We start from the raw sequence: 18,769 nt of genomic DNA, 5'->3' as shown, positions 1-18,769 counted from the left end.
CGTCATACATAACCCCTACACTGCCCCCTAGTGGCTAACTCCTTCACTGCCAGTGTCATTTACACAGGAATCAGTGCATTTAAATAGCACTGATTGCTGTATAAATGACAATGGTCTCAAAAATGTGTCAAAAATGTCTGATATGTCCGCCATAATGTCGCAGTCACAATAAAAATCACTGATTGTCGCCATTACTAGTAAAAAAAATATATTAATAAAAATGCCATAAAACTATACCCTATTTTGTAAACGCTGTAAATTTTGCACAAACCAATCAAAAATAGCTAATTGTGATTTTACCAAAAATATGTAGAAGAATACATATTGACCTAAACCGAGGAAGAAAAATTTTTTTTATATATTTTTTGGGGATACTTATAATAGCAAAAAGTAAAAAATATTGAATTTTTTTCAAAATTGTCCCTCTATTTTTGTTTATAGCGCAAAAAAAACAAAAACGCAGAGGTGATCAAATACCACCAAAATCCATCTCTATTTGTGGGAAAAAAAGGACACCGATTTTGTTTGGGAGCCACGTCGCATGACTGTGCAATTGTCAGTTAAAGCAACGCAGTGCTGAATCACAAAAAGGGGCTTGGTCCTTTGGCTGCAAATTGGTCTGGGGCTTAAGTGGTTAATGGACTGGGATACACCAATTGCGGCAAGAATCGGCTGCGCTACTGAGCTTGCCAAAGACTTATGGCTTTTAGAAAGAAGTTCCAACTTTTTATCTGTTGGATCCTTTAGCATTAGCGCATTATCCACCGGACATGTGAGATTCTTGTTCACTGAGGCAATTGCAGCATCAATCGCTGGAACCCCCCATTTTTTATAGAAATCCTCTTCCATAGGATAAAGAGTGAGGAATCTCTTAGGAGGATAATATTGTTTATCCGGATGTTCCCATTCAGCATACATAAGCTTCCTTAGCCATGCATGAATAGGAAAGGCATCCCCAGATGGAGGAGGTTTTAATGATCCCTAATTAGAGGTGGGTTCATCAAGTGGTGCGCTGCAGGCAGCAAAAAGGTTCAACTAACCAATTTAGTAAGAGAGTGCACAAGCAACCTGTCTTGTGATGTCATGCCTTCTATATTAGAAGAGGATAAACAAGTGTCTTCCAAATCTTTGGGAAGATCTACTTGATCCCCAGCCTCCTGAACCTCAATAAGAGGGTGCTGAGCACTAGCTGGGGACCTGCTACGTTTGACCCCACTATGGAGAGATAACATAGCATCAATCTTCTTTTCCAAGCTAGAAATGGTAGAAGAAAAAACCTCTCGTGATATACTCAGGGGCTGAGGTGTCTTGCTTAGCTGCAACTACAGATTCCCTTGACGGCTCAATCTGACCAGCCGCATAACTCTCAGAGGAGGATGACATTCTTTTGGAAATGGTTTTAGTTTGTTGTGTAACCATTGACCCTGTAGAACCCTTAGAGGAGTTCCTGGTCCCTTTGCCACTCATAGCCTGAAGCACAAAGCAGAGGCACTACCAGCAAAAGAATGTACACTGCTAGGCTATAGTCCAGCGCAAAAGCTGCTATTAATCATAGCCTGTTAAAGTACAATGTGTCAAAGGGAATGCCTGTGTCACCAAACCTGATCCAGCCAACCTCCTGCTCTGTCCCTCCACAGCCAGCAGCAGCTAAACTCAAACACCGCTTAAATCAACTTCCTGAATGCGTGGCCGGCGTCTGACGCCGTTAGCTATGCCCCCCCACACAAATTACGCCCCCCTTTCCTTTCAAAGGAAATTGCAACCTGGTGGGGGGGTAAATCCTCCGCTGAGCGGCTGCGCTCTGTCCCTTTTTAAGGAAACTACTTTGGCATCCTATCCCCCGAAGGGCAAAAAGCCAATATTGGCGGCGCAGGAGGAGAACCAGACCCCCCTTCTTACCGAAGGATCTGTTGTGGCTGGAGGAGAGGAGAAATGAAGGCTTCTGCGCTGTTTCCAGCATCAGGCGGTGAGTGTTCAATACAGCCCCCAGTGGTGACACATAGGCATGACAACATTATACATAGAAGGAGAAATTCCTGAAAAAATCTCCCTTACCTTTTCCTCACAGCAGGGTTGTGATGGAATTCCCTTTTGGGCGCACCGTGACCAAGAAAAGAATGAACCCTGAGAATATGATTGGAGTACTTAAAATGGGACAGTAATATTCATTAACAATATCTCTCAAGAAATATGAAGATTTTATCCCCTGTACACTGTGAGGTCTGTGGCCAGGAAGTATAACTCCTAATATGGACATTCTAGCAAGTTCAATGTAAGAGACAGGCCGTCTATTGCAGTGATGGCAAACCTTGGCACCCCAGATGTTTAGGAACTAAATTTTCCATGATGCTCTTGCACTCGGCAGTGTATTTGAGCACCATGGGAAATGTAGTTCCAAAACATCTGGGGTGCCAAGGTTCACCACCACTTGTCTATTGCTTAACGCTGTTGCTTTTGTCTGGATAAGTAAATCGTGTTAATCTTGTCTGAGGCAGTTTGCCCTTCACCTATTATTAAGTGTGCTAATGAACTCAGCTGTTGTCTGCTAGGGGAGGTATTGACACTCAGGATAATGTGTATTGGGGGGCTCGTTATGTAATCATTGTGTGATGTTGTGGGTGGATCTGGGTCATTGTTCCTGTGGGGCCTGCAGTATTCTCAAATGTATAAAAAGAGCCTGCTTTTGTTTCAATAGAGATTCATTCCTGTTTGAACCTCAATACAGAGCCTCGTCTCATATCTGGGGGAGAATTATTTGTATGGGTTCCTTGTTCGGCTGATGGAAGTGTTTGGTAGCTGCCTTTCTGTTTGGGTATGGAATGTCCTAAAATACTTTAACCCCTTTCATACTCGGGGTGTCGTTACAAGGGTTATCTGAGATAAAAATCCAATCATCACTCTTCACCCTTCACGATGGGCTCCGAGACCTTTAGGAAACCTTCAGGAACAGGGGAACCTCAGGTTACCCACAATCCTGGACCTGCGACAGCACCCTGCCAGGGTCCAGCTCTCTAAAGAGAAGTGTTCGCAAGCAAAACTTGTTTCTTCGGACACGAGGCCCGGGTACCATCCATTTAGCCCATAAAAGGACATCAGAACGGATCCGGTCAGCATCCAGTAGTGGGAGGGGTTATATAGGGAGTACACTTCTTGCCTTAGGGCATGCCAGTGTCCATCACCTATCAGTGGTCCTTATAACCCACATAGTAAGTACTATGGTTCTCTGTCCCCTGATGTAAGAAAAGAAATCATGTTTTTAATGTGTGACATTTATTGATATAACTGAATTAATATGGTGCAGGTACCCAGGAGACTGGCACTTATGCATAGTAAGGTGTCTACTGGCCAGACTAGAGGGCGCCAGGTAACACATCAATGTGGGACATCAGGGCTGGATATGGGGGAGATATGCCTGGTTGATGTCTCACCTGAGAGGGTGGAACCTTGCACAGGTAATGCCAGTGACTACACACAGAAACATGCTCTGTTAGGGAACCAACACTGGCTACCAGGGTAGAGTATCCCTTCATCACATGGCACTTTAACATCTCACAGTGGTTGATAATAACCTATTAGCCTATATCTGCTGAGTATACACTGAATCAAGTGCGGTCATTGTACCAGTGGCTTACTCCCAGAAGTGTGCTGGCAAAGAAGACACTTGTGACAGACCTAGCCAGGACAGAGGCTGTTGGAGGGGACAGAATGCAAGCCTCTTGCCTTGTGATTATGGGCCCTGGCATTTGGGGGGAACTATGGTCTTTGTGAGCTGTATGCCTGGGAACCTCTGAGGTGGTGCTACTTGGATTCAGATCCATGTCCCCCCCAAGACACACAGACTCTGGATATGTATTTGCCATATTAGCAATAGTCTGATTTCACACTGTTGGGACACAAACTGTTAGATGCTAATGTCATCAACTCTAGCCACCTGTCTGTTGTGTAAATGAGTCTAGTCTGGCTTGCAAGAATATTCCACACAATGTTGTTGTGCTAATTAACCCTGTGTTGATGTAATGTGTATTGAATAGTCAGTCAGTGAGCTAGGAGAGTACCCTGAAAAGTCTTATCTCTCAGTCAACTAGTCTGGGTCAATGATTGTATAATTAGCTCATGCTAATTAGGTTAGGTTTTAGTCATCTTGCTGTATATATCTGTGGAAGATCTCAAGTAAAAGGCTATTCCTGATGTACTCCAAGACTGGTGTTGTATAGCTCTTGGGGGTTCCTATCCATTGGCGTTGTGTTCCAGGACTTAGGAAGCGGTATACTGATGGAAACACTCATGTGGAGTGTGGGGGATAGGTTCCGTCACAACGCTTATTTGAGGAGTAACAAAGAGGAGGCATGTATGCAGCAATATATTGGGGAGAATAGGAGCTGAGATGGGTGTTATTAATGGAGTGGACATTGGCCTCCTGAGGAACAAACTCTCAGCCATAGCTTCGGACAGTAAAAGGGGCATTGTTACTCAGAGGGAGATTAATGACATTCTTGATAACATTCAACAAAATCACATAAATACCCAGGTAAAAGTGGCTCAAGATTTTATCTACAATTTTAAGAGGTTGGTAGAGTGTGGTGGTACAGGACAGAAATCTGTCATGGGCTCTGGCGTGCATGCAGTGGCAGGCGGGGTTATTAACCAACATCAAGCTGATTGTACAGTCACTGTATGAGGGGCTGTGGCCTTATAAGTTATCATCACAGCTCAGTAAGACTTTTCTAAAACACGTTGCTTATACTATTCCAAAGTGGTGGTCGAATGCCTGGATGGGCTGTGCTAGTTTGGATTGTGAAAGGTGTTATGCTGCCTCATTGATCCCATATACAGAAGTGCAGACTTGGTCTGTATATTTGGTGGCATCAGTAGGCTTACTGACTGAGGACTCTACCTTGTTGAATCTGAGGCTAAATGACCCACATGCGATCAGAGAGGATGGAAGCTGGAGGCAGGTTGATTTCCCTCTGTCGGAGGCATGACTATGATGTCCTTGTATGTGATGGATCAGAACACAATAGTCCAAGTTGATGAAGTAAAATTAGAAAAATATATACACAAAACAATTTTTCAGAAATAAAAAAATGATAGTTGGCATGTGCGTATGTATTCACCCCCTTTGTTACAAAGCCCATAAAAAGCTCTGGTGCAACCAATTACCTTCAGAAGTCACATAATGAGTGAAATGATGTCCACCTATGTGCAATCTAAGTGTCATGTGATCTGTCATTACATATACACACCTTTTTGAAAGGACCCAGAGGCTGCAACACCTAAGCAAGAGGCACCACTAACCAAACACTGCAATGAAGACCAAGGAACTCTCCAAACAAGTAAGGGACAATGTTTTTGAGAAGTACAAGTCAGGGTTAGGTTATAAAAAAAAAAAATATCCAAATCTTTGATGATCAGTCGGTGCACCATCAAATCTATCATAACCAAATGGAAAGAACATGGCACAACACCGAAACTCACAAACCGGGCAAGGAGGGCAATAATCAGAGAGGCAGCACAGAAACCTAAGGTAACCCTGGAGAAGTTGCAGAGTTCCACAGCAGAGACTGGAGTATCTGTACGTAGGACGACAATAAGCCGTACGCTCCAAAGAGTTGGGCTTTATGGCAGAGTGGCCAGAAGAAAGCCATTACTTTCAGCAAAAAACAAAATAGCACATTTTGGTGTTTGCAAAAAGGCATCTGGGAGACTCCCAAAATGTATGGAGGAAGGTTCTCTGGTCTGATGAGACTAAAATTGAACTTTTGGCCAAAGAAAACGCTGTCTGGCGCAAACCCAACACATCACCCAGAAAAGAATACTAAAGAACATCCCCACAGCATGATGCTGCCACCACCATGTTTCACTGTGTGGATGATCTTCAGTAGTCGGGACTAGGAAACTGGTTAGAGTCAAGGGAAAGATGGATGGTGCTGAATAGAGGGATATTCTTGAGCAAAACCTGTATCACTCTGTGTGATTTCAGGCTAGGACGGAGGTTTGCCTTCCAGCAGGACAATGACCCCCAAACACTGCTAAAGCAACACTTGAGTGGTTTAAGGGTAAACATGTAAATGTGTTGGAATAGCCTAGTCAAAGCCCAGACCTCAATCCAACAAAAATCTGTGGTCAGACTAAAAATGCTAAGGGGGGGGGGGGTAAATACTTTTGCAAGGCAATGTATGCACGTTGAGGAACAAATTGATGGTAAGGTCTCCTCGTACACGGCTTTGCTGCCAATTCAGATTCCTGAAGTACCACTGACATGCCAGAATTGCGGTAGAAAAGGCCACTTTGAGCAAGCCTGCCTAATCCTGACCCGTATCTACAATAAAGGGTTATAGGAGATTGGGGGTGGGATGCTTAATTTGGTTGGACACATACATATGCATATATTATTAATGGGTTGATTTGTGTGATGGTATAGTGGGACCTATGTGTATTTTAGATTAGTAATATGGGTAAGACCCTCCTCAAGGTTCTGTATCTGAAAGCTTATTAAAACACGGCTCTGAGTGTGTGCTGGTGAATGGTGTGTGAGTGGACACCCCTTGCCTGTATTGCACCCCATCGTGAAGACACAGAATGATGACATGGAAGCTGTCGCTGAAGAATGATGGTGGTATGTCACTCAGGGGCAAAGCGGTACATGTTGAGAAGCACAAGACATTAAGACCATTATGGACTGTTCCATAGGAGCTGTTTCTGAAGCACATGTTGGGAAGAGCAATGCGTTAAGACAATTATAGACTGTTCCATAGGAGTAGTGGCTGAAGAAGGGTGATATGCGCTCTTTAGGCGCAAAGCAGAATATGTTGGAAGGCAACATGTTTTATTTCATAATACAAGGTGTGTTTGAATATGAAATCTGGAATAACAGGATGCCCATCCAAAGCTTTGTAACATATCAGAAGTTTTATCTGAAACAAGAGCCATGCCCCCTGGCGGGGGGGAAAGAGTATGGGAACAAAAGCTTGGCTCTAGACCAACTGGTGTGGTGAAGATTGAAATGCTTGAAGATCAAAGGTCCAACTGTGAGTGAAGGTGACCCAGGTCACATAGCGATGATATAGGGATGAATGCTGCCCCCCTAGAGGACTACAGCATGCTTTCTGGAGGATGGGCGGATATTAGGACTGCCTCTTGGCAATACGTCATTGGACAGGAGGGCTAGTGGGGTGAGGTGTATGAGGGGGTCTGAATGCAGTTTAAAGTGCACACACAATAGAAAAATCTCTCTCTTTCTTCTTTGCCTCATGGCTCTCTCTTGCCGCTTTGAGCCCAGCTTATGAGACAATATCTAGAGGATGACCTTACATAATGTATCATTGATGTTTTTGTATTTTATATGCTCTGTAATATTTTCCTTTAGTGTTTTTATGTTAGCAATTCCTATTTTCTTGGGAACTAAAGACTTTGTTTCACTAAGCAGTGTGTTTGTTTTCATAGCTAACCTTATATCATTGTACTATTAACAGTAACATTATCAGAGCTTTAATAGACTAGCTAACTATAGGAATATACAAGTTAATACATATATGGAATAAATAGAGGGAATCCATCTATAACCACCTAATATTTATTACACACATCAGCGATCCACCTCCGTGTTTCACAGTAGGAATGGTGTACCTTTCATCATAGGTCTTGTTGACTCTTCAAATGTAGCGTTTATGGTAGTGGCCAAAAAGATATATTTTGTTCTCATCACTCCAAATGACTTTGTGCCAGAAGGTTTGAGGCTTGTCTCTGTGCTGTTTTGCATATTATAAGCAGGATACTTTATGGCATTTGTGTAGTAATGGCTTTCTTCTGGCGACTTGACCATTTCCTGGCGCATCATGGCAGCATACACTCTGGGTTGTGACAAGTGCAACCGAAAAGGAAAAAATACTCCCCGAATCTCAAAAGGGACTCAGAGGCTTTTCCATTCATTAAGGAATTGGACGATCCAGTTTCAGAAAGCTTAGCTAAGGTTACCTAGAAAACCTTCATTCCCGGCATGGAATCTTTCAGTTGTCCTGGAAATCCTGTCTAAAGATCCTTTTTTCCCCACTCGACAACATCTCCCTTTGGGACCTGATGTTAAAAGTTTATTTTCTGATCGCTATTACTTCAGCAAAAAGAGTCTCGGAGATGCAAGGCTTGATGGCCAAGGAGTCTGGTCGTCTACCCGGACAGGATAGTGCTAAAACCATCAGATCGTTTTGTACCGAAGGTATCCTCATCATTTCATTTTAATCAAGAGATTAACCTTCCAGCCCTTATCACAGATCAGGGTGATCCTCATCCTCTGGATGTCAGGGGCAACATTCTGAAGTATCTCTCAGTAACCGAATCATTCAGGAGATCGGAGAACCTTTTGATTCTTCCATATGGTCCTAGGAAAGGTCAAGCGGCATCAGCTCGTACCATTGCTTCATGGCTGGTTAAAGCAATCAAGAAGGCTTATTTACTGAGTAAATTACAGATTCCGGAGGGCTTAAAGGCGCATTCCACCAGGACAGTGGCAACTTCTTGGGAAGCCTATTGTAGGGTCTTGGCGGAGACTATCTGTAAAGCAGCCACCTGGTCTTCCAGAAACACATTTATATCACATTATAGGGTGGATTCTGCACGGCTTTCAACAGTAGATTTTGGAAGAGCCGTTATTCAGGCCAACTCTTCTGTTCCTTGTTAATACATTTATTTTCTTTCAGTCTGCGAGTCATTCCCCAGAGTGTATGCTGCCATGATGCGACAGGAAACTGGAAAATTGTATACTTACCTTTCCGTAATTTTCCTTTCCTGTCGCATCTTCATAGCAGCATACAATGTCCCACCCGTTTGAGGTGATTTATATATATATATATATATATATATATACGGATAATGCTGGGGCGGGGGCCGTATCGTCATCTTATAGTTATGTGGTCCTATCATGTTGTGGAGGCGGAGTCACAACCCAGAGTGTATGCTGCCAGAGTGTATGCTGAAGATGCAACAGGAAAGGAAAATTACGGAAAGCTAAGTATACAATTTTCCAGTAGGTTTGAGGCTTGTCTCTGTGCTGTTTTGCATATTATAAGCAGGATATTTTGTGGCATTTGCATAGTAATGGCTTTCTTCTGGCGACTTGACCATGCAGTCCATCTTTCTTCAAGTGCCTCCTTATTGTGCATCTTGAAACAGCCACGCCACAAGTTTCCAGAGAGTTCTGTATTTCACCCAAAGTTATTTGTTTTTCTTGGCATCCCGAACAATTTTCCTGGCAGTTGTGGCTGAAATTTTAGTTGGTCTACCTGACCATGGTTTGGTTTCAACCCCTCATCTTTCACTTCTTGATTAGAGTTTGAAAACTGCTGATTATCATTCTCAATTCCTTGGATCTGTTTTTATATCCCTTTCCTGTTTTATATAGTTTAACTACCTTTTTCTCACAGATCCTTTGACAATTCTTTTGCTTTTCACACGACTCAGAATCCAGACACATCAGTGCAGCACTGGATGAAAGATGCAAGGGTCTGTCAGGAGTCCAGAAACTCATTGACCTTTTATACGCACACACTAATTACAAGCAAACAGATCAGAAGTGCGGATGGATACCTTTAATAGCCATTTAAACCCCTTTGCATCAACTGGTGTGCATTTTATTAGGCCAAAATCACCAGGGTATGTAAACTTTTGATCAGGGTTATTTGGGTAGTTTCTGTTGTCATTATGATAAAAAAAAAGTACACACAGTTGATTGATAATGAATGGCTTCAGCCAAACACTAACCATGAGTAAAAAAGTTTGTGTGTCATCATTCATATGCTCTGAAAAATGGCCCAAAAAATTCTGCCAGGGTATGTAAACTTATGTGCACAACTATAATGTCCTCCATATAAGGTTGGACTTGTGTCTTTTTTTTTTTTCCAACCTCACCTACTATGCAACGATAAGCACCAAGCTACTTGGCTGGAAAAAAAACAGATGAATTATACACCCTGGTAAATGGCAAAATTATTGTGAGTTAAGCAATTAAAGATGATCCACAGAAAACATGGATATAGCACCAAAATCCCAACTCCAAATGAACACAGACTGATGGCAATCAAACACAGGACTGAATGTATTTGAAAGCTGATAAGAGTGGTTTAGGGGAGGTTCAGGTGAACTAGATATGAGAGTAAAGAGTCTTTCATATATTCAATGGTGGGATCACGGTATCCTAGACTCCCTCCCTTGCACTAAAAGTAGATTCACAGTCTATAAAGCACTGGGCTACCAATGAGATTCCTGTGGAGTCCTTGTGGAGTGCATAATCCAGACTAAGTTGTTACACAATGTTCCTTTCAAATAAAGTATGAACAGGTACTTATGCGGTCCTAGGGTACTTCATTGAACTCAGTGCTCAGTCATAACAGTTATGCCATGCTTCAAACCTCAGGGTGATACTGTTGTGGTCACAACATCAGAAGTGGTCACGAAAGATCACCTGACTGGTTTCACCAAACTCTCACGGCTGCTTCAGAGGCTAAATCATAAAATTGCCCATGTGCCAGCCCTAAAGCCTTAAATGGCTGCTGGTGCAGGTCTCTGCCCACTGCATCCCAAAGAACAGCGGCATCTAGCTGTGCACATCCAGACACTGATGCTGCAGATCAGATAACAAAAACAAAGTAATGCCCTTGGATGTCCACAAGATGGAGACAAATCCTAAAGTCAGATCCAAACAAACCAAGACTGCCAAGATAAGACACAGGGCTACAAAACCATTAAGTAGCTTAATATCAATTGATACGTATATAATAAAAAAAAAAAAAAAAAAAAAAAAAAAAAAAGACAAAATACCCAAATATGTACAGTGGGCTTTGGGGGGTTGACTCTCCAAACATCACAGCTATTTGAGAAACAGAATAAACCTCAGACTGTCATTCAATCCTGGGGCCTTTGTGGCCATCTAGTTCCGAAATCCAGCGGGCTTCATGTTGAAGAACCCGCTGATCAAAAGTTACCCCGCCCCCTCTTGTCCTTTGGGATCACTTCCAACACCCAACATTTCAGGCAACTGGGGTCCCTATCATGTTGTAAACATACATGCCTCACAAGTGGTTCTTTTAGATGTTAGGTCTCAATCTCATAAATATGTTCCTGAACAGTTTGCAAACTGGCCCAATTGTTTTACCCACATAAAATTAATTAAATGAGCAGACAACTATGTATGCCTCCCAGTAGGTAATTGTAGGGTGTCACCCTCTATCATATAGGGGAAAGATTCACAACTTCCACAACATGTATATGTCTACACATGCAGAATATTGAGAGGGCTTCCAAGAGATGTCACTGTGAACCAAAATGTCATTCAGTGATTGCGCCCTTCTGTATATCAATTTTGGGTCTCTAGAAATTAATTTGCTATTGGCAGCATCCTCCCTCAGGAGGTGTCAATGTTCGGAACAAACGTCCTTTATTTTATTAGTCTTCTGTGTGTATTGTACACTCAATCTTAAGGGACTGGATTGCATATCCTGTTCCTCCTCACGTTTAAAGGTAAGGGAATCCCCTGTCACCTTTTGCCCGACTGTAGGCTTGTGAGAGCAACTTCTTGTAACCTCTCGATTGGGATTTTTCCCTTATTGACCTTGCATTTTCAGTAAATCTAATTGATAAAGACACAGTTGAATTTTTAAAAGTGCCTCTAGTTTATGCACTACCGAAGGTTCACAAGTCCATGGATGATCCACCAGGTTGTCCAATTTCAGGAGTTGGCTCACTCACTGAGCAGATTAGCGAATACATAGACATAATCCTACAACCCTTTGTATGTAGCCAGTTCTCATATGTCAAAGACACCTCAAACTTACTAACTTTATTGCATGATATGACAGTGCCGGAGAATATGCTTCTTGTGACATTGGACATAGGGGCTCTATATTCCTCTATAACCCATGACAGGAGGCCATGAGCCATCAACAAAATCTTGGACAGTAGACCATTGTTGGAGGGATCACAATAAATTTATTGTGGAATTATTGGATTTCCTAGATAAAAACAAGTTCCAGTTCTTTGGGGGGAGGTGTTGGAGTGCCTGCCCAGGATTTTGTCCTGGTATAGTTATATCGACGACATCCTCCTGCTGTGGTTGGGTAGTGAGATAGAATTGCAGTTATTTGTGTCTTACACTTTACCTGTGAGTGTCACAGGGAGAGGGTCACTTTCCTGGATTTGACATAATTAGGGGACAAAGAGATGCATCTAAACAAAATTGTTTAGGAAGCCCACTGTGGCCAGTCTATTAATGCGCAGAAAGTTTCCATCTTAGAACATTGATAAAAAACATACCCGTTTGTACAATTACAAAGGGCCCCGAAGTGGCTTACACAAACCTAGCTGGTCCAAAAGTAGTGACAGGAGATTCCCTTATGTTTAAAAGAGGAACAGGATATGCAATCCAGTCACATAAGATTGAATATACAATACACACAGAAGACTAATAAAATAAGGGACATTTGTTCTGAACATTGGCATCTCCTAAGGGAGGATGCTGCGGTTAGCAAATACATTTCTAGAGACCCAAGATTGGTAAACAGAAGGGCACGATCTCTGACATATTGGTTCACAGTGACATTTCTTGGAGACCCCCTAATATTCTGCACGTGTAGCATGACACGTCGTGTAAGTTTTGAATCTTGTCCCTATATGATAGAGGGTGACACCCCACAACTACCTACTGGGAAGATCCTTAAAATGTAGGCAAAAGGGCCAACTGTGGCACTATGGGGGCCTATACTATACTAATACATAGTTGTCTGCTCATGTAATTAAATTTATGCGGGTAAGAAAATTATACCAGCCCGCAAACTGTTTCAGGAACATTTATGAGATTAAGACCTACCATCTAAAAGCACCACTTGCGAGGCATATATGTTTACAACATGATAGGGACCCCAGTTGCCTGAAATGTTGATTGTTGGAAGTGATCCCACAGGACAGGGGGGGGGGGGGTAACTGATCAGCAGGTTCAACATGAAGCCTGCTGGATTTAGGCCCCAGGATTGAATGACAGAGTTGTCCTGTTTCTCAAATAGTTGTGATTTTTGAGAGTCAATCCTCCTCCCCCTTTCCTTTTTCTCACAGCCCACTGTACATACTAGGGCATTTTGTAATTTTTTTTACGAATCAATTTCTAATAAGATACTTAATGGTTTTGTATCCTTGTGTCTTATCTTGGCAGTGTTGGTTTGTTTGGATCAGCCTTTAGGATGTGTCTCCATCTTGTGGCCTGCCAAGGGCATTACTTGGTTTTTGTGATCTGATCTGCAGGATAAGGCTCTGGATGTGCACAGCTAGATGCCGCTGTCCAATGCGGCACAGTGGTGTAGTGGTTAGCACTCTTACCTAGCAGTAAAAAGGGTCACAGGTTTGAATTCCAACCACGACACTAGCTGCCTGGAGTTTGCATGTTCTCCCTGTGCCTGCGTGGGTTTCATCCGGGTACTCCGGTTTCCTCCCACACTCCAAAGACATGCAGGTAGGTTAATTGGCTTCTGTCCCAAATTGGCCCTAGTATATGAATGGGGACCTTGGATTGTGGGCTACTTGAGGGTAGGGACCGATGTGAGTGTGCAATGTACAGGGATAGGGACAATTGTAGACTCAGGTTGAACTGGATGGACTGGTGTCTTTATTCAACCTTACTATGCAACTATGATGCAGTGTGCAGAAAGACATGCACCCCCAGCCTTTAAATCCAAGGGCTGGCACATGGCAGCAGACCGTTTTTTGACTTCGCTTCTAAAGCAGCCGTGAGTCCGGTAAAACCGGTCAGGCGATCTTTCGTGACAACCTATGATGTCGTGGCCACAACACTATCACCCTGAGGATTTAAGGCATGGCATAACCTGTAATGACTGAGCACTGAGTTTAAAGAAGTACCACAGGATCGGATAAGTACCTGTTCATACTTTATTTGAAAGGAAAATTGCCTGTGTAACAACTTACTTAGTCCGGATTATGCACTCCGCAGGAATCTCATTGGCAGCCCAGTGCTTTATAGACTGTGAATCTACTTTTAGTGTTTAAAAGGCTGGAGTCTGGGATACAGTGTGATCCCACCATTGAATATATGAAAGACACTTTGCTCTCATCTAGTTCCTGACACTTGAACATCCACTAGACCACTATTAGCTTCGAGAACATTCATTCCAGTGTTTAATTGCTTTCACCATTTGCCATCAGTCTGTGTTCATTTTGAGTTGGGATTTTGGTGCTACATCCATGCTTTCTGTGGATCATTTTAATTCCTTATACGACAGGATGATTTTGCAACTTACAAGGGTGTATAATTCCATCTACCGTATATACTCGAGTATAGGCCGACCCGAATATAAGCCGAGGCCCCCAATTTACCCCCAAAAAAACTGGCAAACTTATTGACTCGTGTATAAGCCGAGGGTGAGACATGCCTGTCCATCCCTGTGTGTGTGTCCGTCCATCCCTGTGTGTGTGTCCGTCCATCCCTGTGTGTCCGTCCATCCCTGTGTGTCCGTCCATCCATCCCTGTGTGTCCGTCCATCCATCCCTGTGTGTGTGTGTGTCCATCCATCCATCCATCCCTGTGTGTGTGTGTCTCCATCCATCCATCCCTGTGTGTGTGTGTCTCCATCCATCCATCCCTGTGTGTGTGTGTGTATCCATCCATCCATCCCTGTGTGTGTGTGTGTATCCATCCGTGTGTGTGTGTGTGTGTGTGTGTGTGTGTGTGTGTGTCCAGCCTACCTGTGTCCCGAGCCTTTGTCCCGAGCCTCCGTCCCGTGCCTTGCCTCCGTCCCGTGCCGTGCCTTGCCTCCGTCCCGTGTCGTGCCTTGCCTCCGTCCCGTCCCGTGCCGTGCGTTGCCTTGCCTCCGTCCCGTGCCCTCTTCGTCGGCGCCTCGGCGGCCATTGTAAAATTCAAAAGCCGCGCCTCCGCCTTCGCCTGTGATAGGCGGAACACTGAATTTCCCAGCAGCCTGTGTTCCGCCTATCACGGACATCGTATCATCCTCGTCCGTAGTACGAGGATGATACGATGTCCGTGATAGGCGGAACACAGGCTGCTGGGAAATTCAGTGTTCCGCCTATCACAGGCGAAGGCGGAGCCGGAGGCGCGGCTTTTGAACTATAGAATGGCCGCTGTCTGTCTGCTCGACACGCTGATCGAGCGGGCAGACAGCGATGACTCGAGTATAAGCCGAGGGGGGCACTTTCAGCCTCAAAAAAGAGGCTGAAAATCTCGGCTTATACTCGAGTATATACGGTATGTTTTTTTTTCCTCCAAGTAGCTTAGTGCTTACAGGATATTATATAAAATGCATACAACACAATAGCACATATGGTTTTACAATACAACCATAAAAGTGGTCACATACTTTTAGCAATGTATGTGTCTTATCATAGCTGTGTTTTTACATGTAGCTTTCCATAAATTTTTCATACCATTAAACGTTTTGCCTTATTGAGATGTATGGTGGGCTTTGAGTTTTTTTTTTTGTCAAATCTGGAGGTGGATGAGCTAAATTGTAAGTGGACCTTTAACGAACCTTAACCTATAAATAAAGACAGCAAACAAACTTCTTTTATTACGATTGTCTTAAAACTTTATTTATAAAAAACATAATTCTTAGCATGAGATTGTTATGAAAAAAGTTGCAAGTATAGCATGATGAGACAAGGTTAGTGGAGTCCATTACACAGCCACTCCCTCTATTCCCCAATAAAGGCCACTGGTGATTCCAGAAAAAAATAGAGGCAAAAAACAAACAAAAAAAAAAGAATTAATTTGCAGCAAATATGAAATCAAATCACCCAGAAGGATTAAAAAAAGAAAAAAAAATGGAAAAAAAGGTGATGCTGGAATAACTGCACCACAAGATGTCCTAAAAGACTGTTAGTGTTGTATATCAGCCACATTATATGTTAGTGTCCCTGTATTTACAGTCATTATTATTGTGATATTCCAGTGTTATTGCATCCACTGCAGTTTATGTCCAAAAATCCAGTAATTATCAGCTCAGTTTGCACTTCATCATTGATCTGCAGAGGACATTAGAGAGATGGGATGTAAAGAATGGAAAAGAGGCAATTGGGCTAGAAGAATAAGAGTTCCTGGTCCAGTAGCTCCAATGAACTCAAGCACGAGTGTCACCCTGCAAAAAAAAAAAAAAGATGGAGTGGGTCATTCATGAAAAATATCTTCCAGCTAGTGTGTAAAGAAATCATAATGCTATATAGATTGAAGTATTTATCCTATACAAGTGGTTTCAAGAACTGGTATGGCATGCTCAAAAGTGGCTTCATAATTTTCTCTTTATTCCTACATTTTATATTTTGGTCAATGACAAAGAACAAGCATACCTCTAGCATTCGTGTTTTTGCCCCTACAGGTTCCCTTAAAGGTACAGAATTCAATCAAGTAACTCAAAGCACTAGAGGTGCTCAGAAAAGAATTAGCTTTGCATTATCATTCAAATGATGGTCATAAAAAAAAAAAGCTGGTGGAAGGTTAAAAAAAAAAGCAGGCATCTAGAAATGTCCGCACACGCAGTACCTCCCATTCCCTTCTGCTGTGACCAAACAGGCTGTTATAAAAAGACATGTAAAAATGTGCACTGTGCCAAAGAGAAGGCACAGAGCCAAGTGCCACACAGGCGAGCCAAGGGAAATAACCAAAAAAATGCATAAAACGTCAAATATAAATTCATTGAAAAAACAAACTGATTAAAGGTATGCAGAAATTCTACACCTAACAACATAAATAGACAAGGTCTGGTTGTACTGTGGAGTACCTTTATTTAATTGGTTCCCTCTCCATCCTTTTATTATATGCTTGCTTCTATAAGGTACTAGTGGCCTTTTCATGGGAACCATTTTTGTTTGCATATTTATTCTCACCTTCCATCATTTTGGATGACCACTTTGTTTTTATGATATTGGGAGGTCCCAGCAAATGCAGGGACCTCTCACTTTTTATCATCACAGTTTTTCATGTTTGCTAGTATGTGGTTTCTCACCAACATCACTTAGTTAATGGGGTTTCTTTATTTCACTCACAGATTTATGAAAGTAATCATAGTTGGGTCTTTGTGAGTTTATTAGTGGGATTCAACTGGCAATTAGCATCTGCCCTTCAAAGCGATCACTTTATATAGTCAGCATCAATTATTGGACATTTTTCTATTATCACCTTTAAGGTTTTATATTATTTATATTAACTCATTATTCACTTTTTTCGAATTGCACATATTGGTTAGTTCTGAACACACACACACACACACACACACACATATATATATATATATATATATATATATATATATATTTATATACACATACACACACACACGTTCACTAGTTGATGAGGTGAATTTTAATTGAAATCTTTTTAGGATTTTGGGTGATTTTTTTGGGATCCGACACTCACGCCTGGGGGCTCACCCTAGGAGTGCTTGGCTTCCTCTGCCTCTCCCTGCGTATCCACAATTCCCAGTTAGAAAACAGTGGACCTATGGGCCATTTCATCATGGCCTCTCCTTTTTTTTGTACATACTTGGAAGACGTGATTTTAATAATCTGCTTGCCATACTAAAATGATGCTGCTCACACCACTCTTATAAAAGCTGAAGCAAAATTATAAAGACACAAGAAAAATTAATGAATCGGAAACGTGCGAATAGGCACTAATGTGAACAAAGTGTAGGCACTATATAGGTGCCTGCAATAAATAATTGAAAAACGTCCCTAGATATCTAGACTGCAGATAAAACTGTACTTAAATAATGGGGGGGGGTACCTGGAAAAAGCAAATAAAAGAATATAATAAAGCCACTATTAAGTTAGAACAAAACAGTCAGTAACAACTGGAGGCTCAATTTACTAAACCAAAATTGCCACAGCAAAATAAAGCGTGCAATCCCCCCCCCCCCCCACCCCAAAATAGGATTTTTCTATATCACCGTAAAATCCTTTTCGCTGAAGTTCATCGACAGACACAGCTCCATTAATCTTGACTGTAGGGTTATTACGCCACCTTCAGGAGAGGACTAGGCAGAACATGTAATACATGTGAAAAACTACAGAACTGTACAGTTCCGCCCAGGGGGCAGTCCCTCTGGCAATAACCCCTCAGCCTGCTTCCTGCAGCTCAGTACGTCAACAAGCAGTATAACAAACTAATAGGAGGGGAGGGTGCAATTAACTTCAGAGAAAATAATTTTACGGTGAGAACAAAAATCCTATTTTCTCTTTCGTTCATTGACGGATACAACTCCATTAATCTTGACCGTAGAGACATCCCCAATCAGTGTCATAACGAGGGGTGGGAACAGCAAACATAACTTCACCCCCAACCAGAAGTGCTCCCCAATGGAGGAGTCCCCATCTGAAGCAGCCGCATCAGAACTTGCGGTCAACATATTCATCAACAATCAAAATGCAACTTTCTGTAACAAGAACAAAGAGTGTAAATTGCAACATTACACGGCTGCCTGCAAAACTTTGCAGCCAAAGCAGGCATTAGAAGATGCGCTTACATCAACTTTGTAGAACTTTGTGAAAGTGGAATGGGCTGTGACAGTAAAAGGGGGTACCTGCGCCTTCAAGGCGTAAGCCTGGACCACAAACTGTCTGATCCACCTGGAAACGGCGGTCGAGGAGACTGCCAGCCCTTTTTTCGGACCACTGAAACGAACAGAGAATCTGACTTCCGGAAGGGAGCCGTGGCAGACAGATATACCCTTAGAGCCGGACCACATCCAGGGAATGGAGGGCCACCTCC

The 18,769-nt window shown here is 42.6% G+C and overlaps 1 protein-coding gene across 7 annotated transcripts in view; it reads right to left on the bottom strand.

Annotated features, from left to right (window-relative positions):
- Positions 1-15,567: 15,567 nt before the first annotated feature.
- LOC143997550 (catenin delta-1-like) overlaps positions 15,568-18,769 on the bottom strand; it is a 575,442-nt gene continuing 572,240 nt past the window's right edge. For all 7 annotated transcript variants that reach the window (XM_077493212.1, XM_077493213.1, XM_077493214.1 and 4 more), the window contains one exon: positions 15,568-16,142. Coding sequence is in view for 2 of the 7 variants with exons in the window: in XM_077493213.1 (XP_077349339.1) it covers positions 16,125-16,142 (18 nt within the window). In the remaining 5 variants the exon portion in view is untranslated. The remainder of the gene's footprint in view (positions 16,143-18,769) is intronic.

Source organism: Lithobates pipiens, unplaced genomic scaffold (genome assembly GCF_037356315.1).
Source record: "Lithobates pipiens isolate NorthernLeopardFrog02 unplaced genomic scaffold, aLitPip1_a1.2 Scaffold_19, whole genome shotgun sequence".
Lineage (NCBI taxonomy): Eukaryota > Metazoa > Chordata > Amphibia > Anura > Ranidae > Lithobates > Lithobates pipiens.
The sequence above is the reverse complement of the archived record's forward strand: the minus strand, read 5'-3'. Positions and strand labels throughout refer to the sequence as shown.